This window comes from Anabrus simplex, chromosome 2 (genome assembly GCF_040414725.1).
Source record: "Anabrus simplex isolate iqAnaSimp1 chromosome 2, ASM4041472v1, whole genome shotgun sequence".
NCBI classification, from domain to species: Eukaryota; Metazoa; Arthropoda; class Insecta; order Orthoptera; family Tettigoniidae; genus Anabrus; species Anabrus simplex.
Genome location: NC_090266.1, coordinates 410,086,485 through 410,103,565, shown reverse-complemented (window position 1 = coordinate 410,103,565; position 17,081 = coordinate 410,086,485). Strand labels below are relative to the sequence as shown.

Here is a 17,081-nt window from a genome sequence, read left to right as displayed (position 1 = left end):
AGCTAGTAGGTTCGAACCCCACTGTCGGCAGCCCTGAAAATGGTTTTCCGTGGTTTCCCATTTTCACACCAGGCAAATGCTGGGGCTGTACCTTAATTAAGGCCACGGCCGCTTCCTTCCCACTCCTAGCCCTTCCCTGTCCCATCGTCGCCATAAGACCTATCTGTGTCGGTGCGACGTAAAGCAACTTGCAAAAAAAAAAAAAAAAAAAGTTCCTACACTTCCACACCTTAGCCATTCTTTACGGAATAATGACAAGAAAAGGATAACGAAAATAACCTTTCTGTACACAAAAAATATTGTCTACGTTAGTACAAAAAGCTCACACTGAACCCATAATTCTACGATGAAAAATAATTCCAAATTTTTACTTCTGCTACAAATAACTTTTTGAGAGTAGACATGTTCTTCCTTCAAGAGCCCCGCTATATCGTGAGAACCGAGCTCTCCGCGACAAGCGAGCTTCAAACTCGTGAAATGCCAGGACACTTCGGTGGACCTCGAGTAATGAATAATGTATCGATTTCAAAAAATCCTTCATAACGAGAGATTTTGGCGACATGGTAAATCCAGGAATAAAGGATCTAAATTATTAATAAAACTTACGTGAAGGTATAATCCCCAGGGTGAATATAAATGCAGTTAAGCCTGGAGGAAAGTTGCGTCCTGCTCGCGGATCGGCGACACGTGGCAAGGTCATTTTCCTGAAGATAATCCGCGAAACTACATGACAGAAATAATTCATTACGCCCGTTGCAAGTATGGGAAAAATATAAAATTAACACCATAATGAATTATAAGTCTGTCCGAATTTATGGAATAAATCTCAAGAAAATTGGTCCAGTGGATGTGGAATTAGCAGATTGCGCAATTGAGCCTCGTGGAGAGGGTGGAGTCCCCCCCAGAGGGTATAAAAGAAACCCCCTCCACCTATTTTACACACTCTGTCTGATGGTCTGAACGGTGAAACCCACGTCACTCGTCTGCAAGAAAGTGCGGGGTTTTGTTCTCAAAATAACTTGTTATATATTCATGTCACTGGTTCAAGTAGAATATTAAATGGAAGGTGATAGAAATTTTCCTGAACTGCCGCCGATGAAAACTTTGAAGGTTTAGATATCTGGTTATAATACGTAGCTGAGTTTCTCTCTGTATTACAATTGTGTGAGTTTCATTTTTGTCGAAAGGAGCCTGGAGGCTACCGATGAGGGCTGATTTTTGGTATCTAGTTTGAAACACCTGGACAGTATTAGAGTTCCGAAAGCAGAGTCCTGGGAAAACAGTGGCAGTCGCCATTTGAGAAGCGTGCTCGTCGCATGTTTAACGCGAAGAAAGTGCGATATTTGCGGTGTTAATCGACACCTAGCGTAAAAATCTGTGTAGCTTAAGTTATATTTATAAGATGATGTCAAATGTAGCCATGGAAGGCTAAGAACGAGACAAGCTGGCTAAATGTGGCCAGAATCTCCAAGACGACAATTATTACAGGTCTGTGACTATATTTTTTCTATGTTGTAGTTAGAATTTGTTTGTCCAATAAATTTTCAGTGCGTGTGTTGAATTAATATTTAATAATGATCAGGCGAATGTGTTACATTTCTTGTCGTCATGTGAAACTCTTCAAGGCTGTAAAATTCACGTCGAGAAACTATAAACTGCGAAGTTTAAATAATGTGTTAATATTCTTTGAGATAATGTTCAAATTGAGTAAAATTAGGAAGGTGATAACGATCATGTAGTCGTGGCGAATGTCGGAATAATAATAATAATAATAATAATAATAATAATAATAATAATAATAATAATCATCATCATAATAATAATAATAATAATCATATTTACGCGGGATAAAATTTGTCCATGCTAAATGTGTATTTAACAGATATGTTCAGTAAGATTTGTGATGTCTCGAAATCCAGTGAAGTCTGAAAAGTTAGGTTTTTTCGTGGGAAAGCTATTTTGCGACATCATGTATGTCGGTGATATAGGAAAACACGGTGTGTTATTGTATTCTTGAGGTTCGAAAGTTGTAGTAAAAATAAATAAAGAGGACTCTTATAAAAGTTGTTTTGGGGAGGATTGACGTAAATATGTTTTGGAACAGAAAGAAATGGATTGTGCCGCAATGATATGTTGAGATAATATTTGTATAGATGTTGAAGGCAGAGGAAGCCTGTATTTCATGTGCGATGCCGCGTGAGATGCGATGAAGATGAATTTTTGAGACAGGCTATATTTGTTGATGGCGAAAAAGTTTTGAGACAGGCTGTATATTAAATGTGATATGTCTGAGGCTGGCTGTAGTATATTCCGCTAACAATCCGGAACAGCTGGCCGGGTGAAGGTTGGTTCGAGATGAGTATTTTGTGATGCACAGTAAGATTTCAAGTTAAGATCCCCAGTGAAAAACAACTTCTGTTGAAGATTGTAGCTCTTGGCAGTTAAGTCCAAGTGACGAGTTTACGTAAAGTCAGGATAATGAATATTATATTATACGACCTCAAGGGTAAAAGAGCATTCTGAATACACGGTCGGTGTTATTTGATCTGTTATACTAATTTTCCACTGAGTAAATTTCATAAATTTCGAGACGATAATTTATCATTAAATCGGTAACATTGTGGGATGAGATATTGAATGTTTTTAAAGCGATAGTTTAGCTGTGGACATTCATTGAATTTCGCTTCACTGGATAGTTATGGATACGACTTGTTTGGAATAGTGAGATGGTAGGCGAAGTTTGGGCCTCACCCTAGAATTACAGTGTGGATTTTTGCGATGGTGATGATTACTGTTTTGGCGATATTCACGTATTGTTAGACGTGTACTGAAAGTCATTATTATTTTTCCCAAACTTCATTGCGCATGTCGAGATCGTGTTTGAGTTACGGATTGTTTGCCACGCGTTATTTATTTTCAATTTCATGTTTTATTAACAAAATAGGTACTTAGTTGCATATCCCAACTTGCGTTCATTCTGTGGCAAGATTTGTTTCATTGTGTGTTATTAGTTTCGACAAGGTTTACAGCTAAATATCAAAGAATGTGTTTGAAGTTACGATTTCGCCTGACTTTCTTGAGGAAGCGTAGACAACCCAGTTTCCGCTCGACAATAGATTTAGGACGTCACATGTTATCCTAGGAGTATACTGATGATAGGACGTCCCAGTTCACGCTCAACGATAGGTTTAGGAAGGTGTGTGTATGTGCATAGAGGTTAGTGTTAGGGTGTGTAGACATTATGTAGGCCCGACGATAGGTTTAGGGTGTCGGCTGTATATACTCAAGTCTTAGATTAGATGTTTTTGCGAAGTGACTTGAGCGATGGTAGTGTCTGCAGTAGTGTATGCAATGCGTAGAGTGTTAGCTAAGTAATACTGAGGCCATGTTTTGGCAGAGCCCTTACCATCTTGAAGGTGTTTACCTAAGATTATGGAACCACTAGTGGCATGAACGTGAGGGTTGTCCAATATTGGGTACTGAGCTAACGGTGATCGAATAATACTGTTGTTCGCTACGCGTGTTTGAGTTCATTGAACTTCAGTATTTTATTTTAGTTACGGACTTAATTGTTTTTGTCGTTCAGACGTCCGATTGCTTTGCTAGTGTGCGTGTAGACACTTAGTTTATTAATGTGAGACAATACATTGTGGAATTTTGTTTTCAATTATGAATGCTGCTGTTAACCTGTAGTGAACACCATGCTTTACAGTATTATTTCGCAACCTATCCAAAGCAACTGATAGTCAATTTGGTTCGATTAAAGGTCCATTCGGCGGATGTTCCCAGATCCGACAGGGTATTTGACGGGTGGATAACCGTAGTTAAGTGTAAATCTGGAATTCTATTTGTTGAAAGGTCAGATTTTCCACGGATCGTGTGGGTTAATTCTCAGTTATCGTTTGGATCAATAGGTGCCCGATTTTCAGGTTTTCTTCTCACTTTTCTCGTTTTCGCTGTCCACTAATCTGTGATATTCCTTCTTTTCTCCGAAGAAAATTGTTCGATACTGTAACTAATAAAACTAACGCCATGCAATGTGACTGCGTTTGAAACATTATATAATTAAATTTTTCTTGATCAATGATTTTATATAAATAATTTTTTGGCATTTAATTGATTCAATAAAAGTTAGTAAGCACATATTTGCTCCTCATTTCAAGTAGTTTGGCTCTCTTCTGAACCCCATCGTTTGGTTAATATCGTGACTGAAATATTCCCGCTACGATCCCAGGATTGAGGGTTCGATATTGCTCTACTGCAGCAGCTGTGGCCGACCAACGATGTAATGGTAAGTTCAAGGGTTCAACACGACAATACGGTTATTAATATAATAGTACACTTCAATACGATTTACTTAGTCGTATTACTTGTTTATCCTACATCTGCATATGAGGATGAAAACTGCTGTTAATTACTGAATACCGAAAGGAATACACAAGAATTACACAATCCTAAACTGCAGTTAAGCCTATCCTAATTACAACAACAGAATTCTAGTACGAGAGTTTCTACGCATACTTCTGCTACACATATATTTCACAATAATAGAATAAACACGCTAATTTCTAACAAGATACTTTTAAACTACGTTCAGACGTATACTAATTACAATAGGTTATTACTAAGCACAAACGGAAATGAAAATTGCAATTAATGTTTGATCAAGGATTACCAACAATGTTAAATGCGTAGACCGATTATAATAATTATTAGTACTATTTTATCCTACTATGCTCTAACAGAAATGGAAACTGCCATTTGGTTAAACGCTAAAGTATCGAAAGAGTTACCATGCACAAAGATACATACGAATGTAACAGGCAAGTTACTATCTAATATACCGTAACTACTCTACAATTCTCAACTGAAATGTGGTTAAGGGAGTATTACAGCTGGTGGATTATTATTTTCCCTACTCCGCAGGGCGGAGAATAAAAACATCCTTAAATTCTGAAAAATAAGAGGTTGTCTACAATAATTTCTCCAAAAGAAACTCCTGTCAAAACTACGCCGGGGACTTGAAATGCAATTGTTAGGATATAGGAATTTGATTATTAGTAGCTAACCGCTCTTAAACACTGAATGATCGAGAGTGCGAAGTATAAATTACGGACAACTGAATTACCTACTCAGAACTACAAATGATCGGTATACAGGCAGTGGCGGTGCCTTTCCCTGAATGTACCTCCCTATAACCCTTCAAAACAAATTTCCTAACTTATACGTACCACTGCGGTTTAAGTAAAGATCATCTGAGCGCGGATCCCTATCTTCTACCCACCCATTAGGATCTGGAAATTTCATTCCTGTTTCCCACAGACCCAGTTTCCCACATACCCGTTGGCAGTCCTGAAGATGGTATTCCGTGGTTTCCTAATTTTACAATAGATAAATGCTTGGCTGTACCTTAATTCAGGCCATGGCCGCCATCTTCCCAATCCTAGCCCATTCGCTTCTTTGCATCGCTGAAAACCTTCGATGTGTTAGTGCAACGTGAAAAAATGAGAAAATGCAAGTAAACAAAAACATACACGCATACATACTGTGCCCTTTTCAAGGCAATAAATGCGGTGAACTTCTTCCTTCTTCTGTGCGCCGGCTGCTCCGGTAATAAATGACATTTAAATGATACTCACCGCTGCATGTAGACTCTTCTTCCTCAGTCGCGGACCGTCCGATGATATCCCCGAAGATAGGCCACACGTCGATCAGGGAGTGAGGAAATGAAAAGATGGGGTAAACTAACTATAAATGAAGGTACCCAAAGACTGAATTAAAATTTAAATAACAAAATGATTTATTGAACAAAGTGCAAAGTGCGAAAATTGAAAATAAACTGGTGAAAAATATAAACAAAGTGAAATGAAATGAAATTTAAAAAATGATTGAGAATCTGCCTTACAATAACTCAATTATCTGCCAAATAAAATTGACTAAAGGTCGATCAAAATTTAAAATATTCCAGGTTATGTTGACACTGTCTTCAAGACAATGATGTGAATAAATTCAAAACTCTGGTCAGAAAATACCATCTCATTTGAAGTACTGAATTGTAATACATAGGAAAATGTCACTCAAAATAAATTAGTCTAGTTGAATAATTAATTAATTAATTAATTAGTTACGTCATCAAATCAACACTGACTCAGAGGTGTTTATCAAATATTTAACACATGTGACTTAGTTGGGAAACACCCAACTTTATAATAATCGTGGACTGCACTAACCATGTGTAACAAATAAAGAATAATTCAAAGAAAACAGCCATGAACATCGTACTTCATTTACCACATAACCACTGCCATATTCAAACTACTCATGGATGAAAAGGAAATTATTGAAACATGAACCTGAGTGTTACAATCACTCATTTAATTATTTAAACTTCACCTGCATGACTGTGATAGCCTGGACTTGTTTAAAGTAATCCGAATGATTAGGCCAAGTGCCTCATGTTTACATTTCAAATGAGAGCGATCCTTGTACATTAAAATTTTAATTAATTTGCCGCTAACTGCATTTCATTACGAACTCATTATTGGTGGTGCCACTACTAGATGGAGGCAGATCCCATCTTATTTACCTCATTCATTGCGGCAGTTATTATACAACTGGTTTATTAAAGATCGCTTCATTTCCTAAATAAAATGTAGTTGATTTTAAAAGTTTGGTAATTACTGAATGTCTGGTACGAGCATACCACTACTATGGTTTTGACTATGACCTAATCGATGATCTCTTATCCTAACACATGAAATCTTATTTACATAATTAAACTTGTTAATGGAGAAACATTGCTCCAACAAAAGAAAATACAGAAATCAAACTAGCCCACCTACACCTATCTATTTACATCAAATCAAATGCAAATACTTCACATACGATCACATCCCACAAATAAACGGTAATAAAAGGTACACGAAGAAAGAATAAATAAATAAACAAATCTAGATCCCAACATCGCTGCCTGTTGAAAAATGAATAAGAATAAATGCGCAAAAATCGGCGTCTACAGAAATTTACCCCGCTACAAGTAGCAAAAAATATTGTGAATTTGACGGCAATCTCTAACCTCAGACGACAAATGTCTGGCCATGACACTATTTAACCTTCATGGATAATAATTACTGCTATTCCATGTCATCCATGATTCTACATGACTATCAAAATGCACATTGATTCGTCGCTCTGCTCACATATACCTCGTTCTTCAATTAGCATATTTGCCGAGCATGTACTTTCCCTGGAACTATTTGAAACAAAATACAGGCTTCTGCCTACAATCATAACCCATGTCGTTACGTATTTAACACTCTTGGTTAAATTATTTATCTCTCAATTCTATTTACTCATCATTATTCTCGACGTAGTACCTCATAATACGGCCTCGCTCGTATCCGGCGGGCGAAATATCTGTCGTGCACATCTCCATTTCTTACGACAGTTCATGACATGGTCCAAATATCACATTTCCATTATCAACGTAGATCATCAGGAATATTATTCACTTAGCTCGATCTCTAGATCATTCTCTGCTTCACATATCACAAAATATCAGAGCTGACTCATCAATGGCTTCCTGTCACTAACTGTTTACTAAAAATGACGAGATTGCCTCTCAAAACACGGCTATTGAGAAATGTGTAACCGCGACTACGCACAGAAAAAAATACTCGCGTCCACCAAATCGTCGCAAAAAATACACGGTATAAGAACTACCGGAAACGGTCATCTGAATGATGAATCCACAACATAAAACAAGCTGAATGCGCAAATCTCCAAATAAGCATTAAAATCAACAAGACGGCGTCTACAAAATCACAACTTCAACAGAAATATCGCTCAAAACCAACGTTATCACAACATGATGATTATTATATATTATAAAATCGGCATTACACTCATTGAGATCTCAAAATATAGCATCCTAAACTGTCAAAGTGACATACTGCAAAACGATCCACAATAATCCGCAAACACATCTACGTAAAGAAAGTGCGCAAAATAACCCTAGCTAAGAGTGCAAAATTATTATTATTATTATTATTATTATTATTATTATTATTATTATTATTATTATTATTATTATTATTATTATTATTATTATTATTATTATTATTATGTGAATTATTTACCATCCTATCTAACACTCTAAGCTACATTTGATCATCGATTAGTCACAGTCCTACATATTTATTTACACATTATTTTTGTTGTTGCTCATACCTGGGTGCTGGAGGCATGTTGGATCACCCTCCGGGCTCCGTCATGCTGAATTAGAATTCCATCTTGAAGCTGATGTGGTATTCCAAATTTTCACACACGCATGCTTGATACATTTTTATCATGGCGTTACACACGCTCACATTAACATAACACACGCATTTTTAGCACTTCAGTGAAGATGATACAACAGCACTGCATAATATCTGACGTGAAGTCGAAAGTTTTCTCTCCGCTACCTGCCTGACGCCTCCTGCTGGTCTCCACACCCCTCTCAGCTTGTTTACTTACAGCTTACCGGTTGTTCACCTCTTCGGAACATAACAGTTTACTCAAGGTCTTAACGTCGCGGCCTTCCAATAATGAAAAGTCATTCTCCTCCCTGTCTGCTTTAACTAGTTTCTCCCCGAAACATCTCGCTTGCCATAACAGTTTATTGTAAGTGATGAAAAGCAAGCTAAAAGTACAGTTTCCAATGATGTGTGGAGAAAATTTATACTGATCGTCCTCCAAAAAAGAGAATAAAATAGCTTTCCAACAAATATCAAACTACACGTGGATTAGGAAGGTTTTCTGCACCTACGTTGAAACATGGACTTGTCCCTCTCGATTAGTAATGTGAGTTCATTTAAGCCAAGTGTTGAAAAGTGTAGCTATTGCCTGTTATCTCTGCATAAGCTCAAAGTAAGTATAGTTTGTTAAAGTGTTCATTTCTCCTGAAATATTACTCTCCCAAGTAAAATTCATGGCTCACTCGGATGCCAACAAGTGTCTCTGATCGCGTTCCTACCAGACTCGGAATTCAAAAAAAATAAAGTTCACACAGGACTGAATTTGAAAGCTGACTAGCTGAATTAGCTGACACACTCTAAACACAGTGAACACACTAACACACTCTGAACACACACTGAAGAATCACCATTCTGCTCGCTGGTTTTGTAATCAGTTCTCCCCCCACCTCGAAAATAGTTCTGTGGAAGGGATGTGGCTTAGTAATCTAGCATTTGGGAGCGTTTTATCATACATCCGTAGGTTAAAGCTTCAAAAATTATGTACAAAATCTTCCTAATTTCGGTCTGACTTACTTGTTATATTGCGCCGTGGGAAACGATCACAGGACAGTCCACACGACGGCGCGCGTCACCGGCGTTATTTTATTCCAGCGAATGGTTTCTTCCCGCCATGACAGTTCAATTCCTGGGCGATACTACTCATCCGTGTAAAGTTAATTTTTTATTAATTAGGCACTAATTAATCACACCTTCGCACCGATCAATTTTCAAATATTATTAGGAAGTCAGGACACTGTTTTTTTACAACTACTCCGGGCTCCAAATAGCGAAATACTGACTGTAAATTCCCGCTATGACAGGACATTCAAATTTGGAATTTTGTGATTGGCTGAGACTTTCGCGCTCTTCGGAGCATGGACGCTTCCATTTTCTCCCAAGGGTTGGTGGGTGTTATCGTTGTCTCTCTGTCCTTCTAAGTAGGTCAGGCCTCAACGCGTGATTTTCTCGTGAGAACCAAGTAGAAAGTTGCCACTCCTAGGCGGTACCATAAACTTTATTGGATGTTAGCACTCAGGGCCGGTCTATAAGCTGTTCGTGCCATGAGAGAAATTTCGAGGATTTCCTTGCCGACTGACTGGCGCCAGAATGTTGCTTTGTGACTGCTGGCTTTCACAGCCTACTGTAGTATTCCCATATGTGAAATATTCAACTTTTAATTCATAAATTAATTACGTAAATTCGCTTATGGGTGCAATACATACACACAAATTATCTAGATACTGTTACGCCTTTCATCGTTCAATCTGCAAGCCTTTGTGAATTAACTAAACGCCTCCATTTTAGTAGTCTCTTTAAGTTGCCAAATCATATAATCTAGTTCTATTTCTTGATACAGCTACTCCGTGTATTCTGTCACTCATACATTTTGAGATGCGCCCTTAGCCATCATTGGCCATCTGAGCTCTTAATATTTTAAAATCCAATTTCCAATTCTATAATGAAAATATTTCTGATTTTCCTACGTACACCAACTTTCATATATAAATCAATGAGGGGTATAAATAAGTCTTCGAGAAAATTACTCTCATTACTCTTGATTTTTTTTGCTAGTTGTTTTTACGTCGCACCGACACAGATAGGTCTTACGGCGACGATGGGACAGGAAAGGGCTAGGAGTGGGAAGGAAGCGGCCGTGGCCTTAATTAAGGTACAGACCCAGCATTTGCCTGGTGTGAAAATGGGAAACCACTCAAAACCATTTTCAGGGCTGCCGACAGTGGGGTTCGAACCTTTCTTGATTTTAGCCGCGCAGCAATATCCGCGTTATTAAGCTCTTTTACGCGATTTTTAAAACATACCCGGTCATCCAAACAGCCAATCATGCAGCCTCTAAAGTGGCTACTTCTTTCTATCAGGAATCATTCCCTTGGTCTATTCACAGACCGAGTAGGGGTGTTTCAGTCGCCTTGACAAAAAGACTGCAGGCAAACTGTACGGAATGTACACAGAACAACAACACGGTTCAACCCGGAAGAAGAGCTAAATAATTCAACAGACCGTGGAATCTTCACATCGAAGAGACCACGGCAAGATCCCATGATTTAAAGAGAGGAAGCTATTATATTTATAGAAACTTAACTGAGTGCTTTAAAAACCGAAATGTTAATTGTACTGAATTCATGTTAAATGTCATTTCGTGCCCTGTTCTATTTGAAATTCTGTATCCATACATTAATTGATCTAAAATATATCTGTTTGTAGAAATATCGTCTCAAGTGAAGCTGAAGGTGGATCTTCCAGTGGTTTCTTCTAGTGCTTGTGCCGAATTATACGGATCAATATTTGACAAGACGGGCATGAAACAAATCTGTGCTGGCGGAGAAAAGTTGAAGGATACTTGTCGTGGCGACAGTGGAGGGCCACTCATGAGCACGGAGAAGAAACACGGTGATAAACGTCGATTTTATCAGCAAGGCATCGTTTCCTTCGGCGGTGATCACTGTGGTAGGTTTAGGAAACCAGCAGTATACACTCGAGTTGCCACATACATGTCTTGGATTATGGAAAATATTCAGCCATGAAAGCCATAGTTTTGTTTTCTGGTATTGGCCTTTGTAATCAGTCAACCAGTTTTCATTAATGATATAACTCCTGATTCACCTAATTACAGTCTGCCAGATTTCTTATTGTTACCAGATGATTTCCTATCAAGTTCCGCATTTTTCTGTGTATTTTCGTTTTCTATCACCAATAACCTTGAAATTCCTTTCTTGTCCAGCTTACTATTGTCAGAACTGGCAAGAATGTAAAACTGTATTATATACCGGACGAAACAAACCACACAGCATGTAGGGTATTAGATTAGAATGAATGATTATAGAAGAGTTATGCGCTTTAATTCGAGGCAATGAATCCATATCTGAAAGATAAAAGTGAGAACACATTTCTTACTTATTCACACATGACCTGAAATTCCTCTACTTCACTATGTTGGATGTTCCCAAACATGTAGGAAGTAATCGAGGTTGGGAAGTAGATAGCAAATATCCCATTGGATATACGTCCTACGGTGGATCGTTTACGAGTTACAGATGTTCAAACTTTGTGCTGGAAGTATTGGTAGCAGCATTACAAGGCACACCCCACATGTCGCCATGTTGGTGTACCAGCAGGTATATTGAATTCTAATACAAGAATTATTCAAAATGCCCACCATGCTCCTGTATGTACGCCTGAACAGGTCACCTCCTTGATTACCGGACACGTTCGAACACTCCAGGCATTGCACATATTCGATAGAAACCTTGTTACACCCGCTGACGAAGTACTGCAATGTCCGTAACGGCAAGCCTGGCTCCAAAGTTAATCCTAAATACGATCTAGGCTATCCCTCCGCTTTAGGTAATAACTAAAACAGGCGTTGCTCGTAAACGATTGACCGTAGGGCATTTGTTCACAGGAACTTACTGTGTTGCTTTTTTGGGGTGTACTATCCGTCCCCCGGTTACTTCCCACATGTTTAAGAACACCTTGTATAAGGAATATATTAAAAATTATAAATCCATATCGATACTTGAAATTTAGTTGTATGAGCAATTTTTTTCATAGGATGATAAGGAATATTGATACTCAGAATGTCAGTGTTATATTTTTAAATAAGTTAGTACCAGTATATTATCTAAACTGGAAACATATTTGTTCTCTCTTTTGCAACGAATACCTTTAATTGTATTATTATCGCCATATATTTATAATACTTGGTAAAAGACATGGCTATTTTTATGTATCTACTAGTGTCCACATAAAGTATAAAAAGCAGTGACTAAAAATTATTTACACAAATAACATACACGAGGTAATTCAGGTAATTCATCAGGGAAAATGAAAACTACAACACCTTGATGGAACATGCAATTCGTGTTAATACTGGAGATATGGAATTGTACCAGCCATATATGTAAAGTAAACTGTTTTTAGTAAAATATCATTGTTCAGACGCAACTACCAAACCCCTTCCTCCTCCAGCCCGTTTGGTTGCGGACGAATCACCTGAGGTATAGTCTGTGAGCTGCAGAGATGTGAAGTGTTAAATCTGCTCAGTCATTTCTTACTGTAAACGAACCGAGGCTTCCGATGCAGCATTCATGGTCGGCAATTCCGCAGGACGTGGTCCAGAGCGTTATAGACTCCATGACGCTCACGGTACAGCAATGTGTTGCACATCTGGGTCTGTACTGACCTGTGTCCACATGTGCTCAGAGAAGCAGCTGTACGTATCATCATCGCATCACCACCTAACACCTATCCACTATGAACGCTTGGGCATTGTAGGTATACACTTTCATTTTATTGCAATTTCCTTGTTTCCTAGTGAATATACTGTAATTGGGGACCAAAGATAGAAAAGGGTGAAAGTGCCGAAATATGAAAAATGTGTTCTTTTGTAATAAGGGAATGTATTAGCCATGCCGCATATGATGATATGTTGTGCATGTTTAGTTGGTAGGAAATTTAATAGGTAGAGCCACAGTCCAATGTGCCCACCTGAGTTTAATGGAGAAGGGTGAATGTGCCAGTGTCTCGCGCTGCAATTCATCTGTGCTGTCCATTGAGTCAGTGTGCTATCACTCATGTATTTTCTATTTTCTGAGCCACTTAATTAGAGAAATTAAATTTATAGAAGGTAAGTATTGTTATGTGAAAATGAAAACATACAACCTGTTTTCCAATCAGTGACCGGGTCAGGAATGGAATGAATGAAGCCCCCACCTTGCGGCGAGGATAGGAAATGTGCCGGCAGCCGAGGCCTGTCGCACTCCTCTGGGGCATTGATGAATGAGTGACAGATGAAATGATACGATATTGGTGAGTGTTGCTGGAATGATAGATGACAGGGAAAACCGGAGTACCCGGAGAAAAACCTGTCCAACCTCCGCTTTGTCCAGCACAAATCTCACGTGGAGTGACCGGGATTTGAACCACGGAATCCAGCGGTGAGAGGCCGACGCACTGCTGCCTGAGCCACGGAGGCTTTTTTATTGTTATGTACTTACATAAAATGTATTGGATATAGTATACTTGCACTTCAAAGGCCGTAGATAATCATTAATTCCTGGTCTCCTTTGGCAGAGAAGGATGAAAGTGCCACTGTGCTCGGTAACTCCACTATTGGCGTTTACTCGAAAATATATTTCTGCCACTTTTACCCATTTCTATCTTTCGTCCTCAGTTTATTTTTACATGGTGACACTGATTGTGAGTAAAGTACTACACTTGTTGTGTGGAGTACTTAATACATAGCAGAAGGTAAAGCGTCATGTTTATACTAGCATAACTGACGTTAATTGACTTACAAAAAAGCTTTTTTGGTCGTAGCTTAAGTGGAAAGTAAATATAGCAGTGGCATTATTGATTAAACACAATATAATGAACTAACAAGTGTAATTGCATTGAACTACTTCAATGTAGTCACCCGCAATGTGACTCTTTCCAAATGTCAAGAAGCCGTTAAGGACCGTTGGCAACGCGTTCTCTCTTTACGAGAGCGGCGGAACGCCCAACTGCGCGGAGTACAGATGCCACGTCAGGAAATCGGTGGCCTCGGAGGGGTTCCTTCAACTTGTGAAATAGGTCGAAGTCGCAAGGACCCATGTCTGGTGAGTCCGCGGGGTGGGAGTTTTTCCAAGACCTCCCAATGCCACCGTTGCAATAAGAGCTTGCCATAGTTTTCAACATGACAACGAAGGTTGTCATGCAACATGATAGGGCGATCGTCTCCAAATAAACGTCAACGTTTGCGCCGCATGTCCGGACGCAGATGTCGCTTCAGAAATCGGTAATAGCCGTCACTATTGGCGGTTTGTCCCTCAGGCACAGTATGCGTAAGTACAACACGCTCGTAGTCGTATGTCACAATCAACATAAACTTCACCCGACTGGGTTCCTGTCGAAATTTCTGTGGACGTGGCGAATCTGGGTAATGCCATTCATTCGATTGACGATTTATTCAGGCTCGAAGGGTCGTGCGCACGTCTCATCAATGGCGACAATGCGCCTGCAGAAATGCGTCTCCTTCGTTGCGGATTTCCGCCCACGTGGATGCCAGCCGGTGCATACCGGTGCCATTTCTGTACGTCGGTGAGTTGACGTGGAACCCAAGCAACTATCCTCATGTTAAGATATTTCGTCAGTAAGTGCCACACCGTTTCATGCCTGAGACGAACCTCTACGGATAATTCCCGTACATTCCATCGATGGTCTACGGAAACGAGTCCACTCACTATCTCAATGTGATCTTGAAGAATGGACGGCCGAGCTGTGCGGTGCAAAGCCGCAGTCTCCTTTCGTGGGAAATGGACCTGGCAACTGTGATGCCCTTAGTCATCTCCACCACAGGACTTGTGCACAATAAGCTGCAACAATATCTGCAGGATTTAGACATCACCTATACATTTCCACAAATGCACACACTAAGGCTATCATCCTGAACACCTGCCGCTTGAAAAGAACCTTCCTATCACAGCAGTAGAAGTCGGGAGAACTTGACGACAGTCCATCTCCTGAACGGCGAACAGCCACGGCGAGTGAATTGTAAATAATAATAATAATAATAATAATAATAATAATAATAATAATAATAATAATAATAATAATTGTTACGGGGTTACCCGTGGACCAGCAGAGGTGAAAGAAGGTGCCGGGATGAATGGGTCTTACTACAAGGTCAAAGTTAATTTAAAATTTCAACAAAGGTTATATTTTCTTTTCTTTTTTGTTAGAATTTCAAAATCAACAAATAACAAAGTAACAGGTACCAGTAGCAATAAACAGGTCTAGTAAAGACAAGATTGGTGGTATAGACAGGTCTTGGGCTTCAAGCCCTTACTACACAATTCCTGAGCTACACGCTCAAAATTACAAAGGTCACCATTTATGCAAGGGCAGAACACCCCTCAATACATGGAGCACTTGCTCCCAATTTTTAACCTCAAGCCTCCCAGAAGCACTTTAAAAGAGCTGACATGCTCTCAGTTTTTCAAGCCTATCCAAGGCAATATCAAAATCTTACAATTACTTGTCATCAAGGCACAACTTACAAAAATGAAACAGGGGTATCTTGTACCCAACCTACTGGGCCTTCATGGAACACGAATAATGGTTAAGTAAATGGCCCGAAACACCAAATAGAATGGAGGCGAGTACTTGCACTCCTAGAACTGAATTCTAAAAACCTAAAGGGAAGTAGGCCGATGACACAGGGGCTATTCCCAACCTATGGAGGTGACTCGTATACGAATAAGTTTAAGGCATTACGGAAAGGAAGAAAACCAGTTACAAAACGTAGTCACCTCAAACCAATATGCAAGGGAGCTCGAGAGGGTACGTCACTCTCTATCTCCGATTTACAGTTAAAGGTTGATGAAAATTTACATTAGCCGGCAGAACTTACATTTTAGAGAAGCTAGTTACATAGTAAAGGTTTCGGACCTTTCCCTCAGATTAAACTGCGGAGCTAGCAAAGAAATAAAGATGTTAATTGGCCATTACCTTGCTGAAGACCTGCTGCCTGAAGAAAAAGGCACCTCCCGCCTCCTGCTTGACACACACACACACTAAGTTAGATGTTGATTAAATGGCCAAGAGCCGTGAAAACCCGCAGTTTATAAACCATCGGCGAAGGTTCGAGACCTTTCATGAATAATCAAGACACACCCACAGAATTTTATTGGCTAAATTTAAGTTACACACCAAATCGAAGAAGAAGCCTGTGATAGGCTGAAAATTAATTACAGAAATTAGGGATTGGCTGAATTCAAAACTGGCGGAAAGAAAAGATCAATATTGCCAACCCAAAAATGAACGAACGAAATTTAGTAAAGAAAAACTTATAAATAAAAAATTTCTTCAAAAACGTTCCTTCACTTCGCACCAGGGTGCATGATCATAGTTTTTAGCAGAGACATATATGAGAGAATGTCCAAACTTCTTGATGAACGGAAAACAAAACAAGTTGAAATTCAGACAGTACTGGCAACTTCAGGAAAAGTTTAAGTAGGTCTAGTTCCAAGTTCAGTGTTTCTCCTGTAGAGGAGTTCTATTGGCGCAAGATTTAAATGTGCGGCGTAGTGGTGTACCTCCCGGTACAATAATAATAATAATAATAATAATAATAATAATAATAATAATAATAATAATAATAATAATAATAATAATAATAATAATAATAATGTTACCTTTCAAACGGTCATATTAATATCTAACGATCTTAACAGAAGTCGACTTGCCAGAATTTTTCCCCGCAGTAATAATAATAATAATAATAATAATAATAATAATAATAAT

The 17,081-nt window shown here is 38.9% G+C and overlaps 1 protein-coding gene across 1 annotated transcript in view; it reads left to right on the top strand.

Moving 5' to 3' along the window:
• LOC136862863 (melanization protease 1) overlaps positions 1-12,646 on the top strand; it is a 176,103-nt gene extending 163,457 nt beyond the window's left edge. The window contains exon 6 of the mRNA XM_067139128.2: positions 11,001-12,646. Coding sequence (XP_066995229.2) covers positions 11,001-11,320 — 320 coding nt within the window. The 3' untranslated portion in view covers positions 11,321-12,646. The remainder of the gene's footprint in view (positions 1-11,000) is intronic.
• Positions 12,647-17,081: the final 4,435 nt, after the last annotated feature.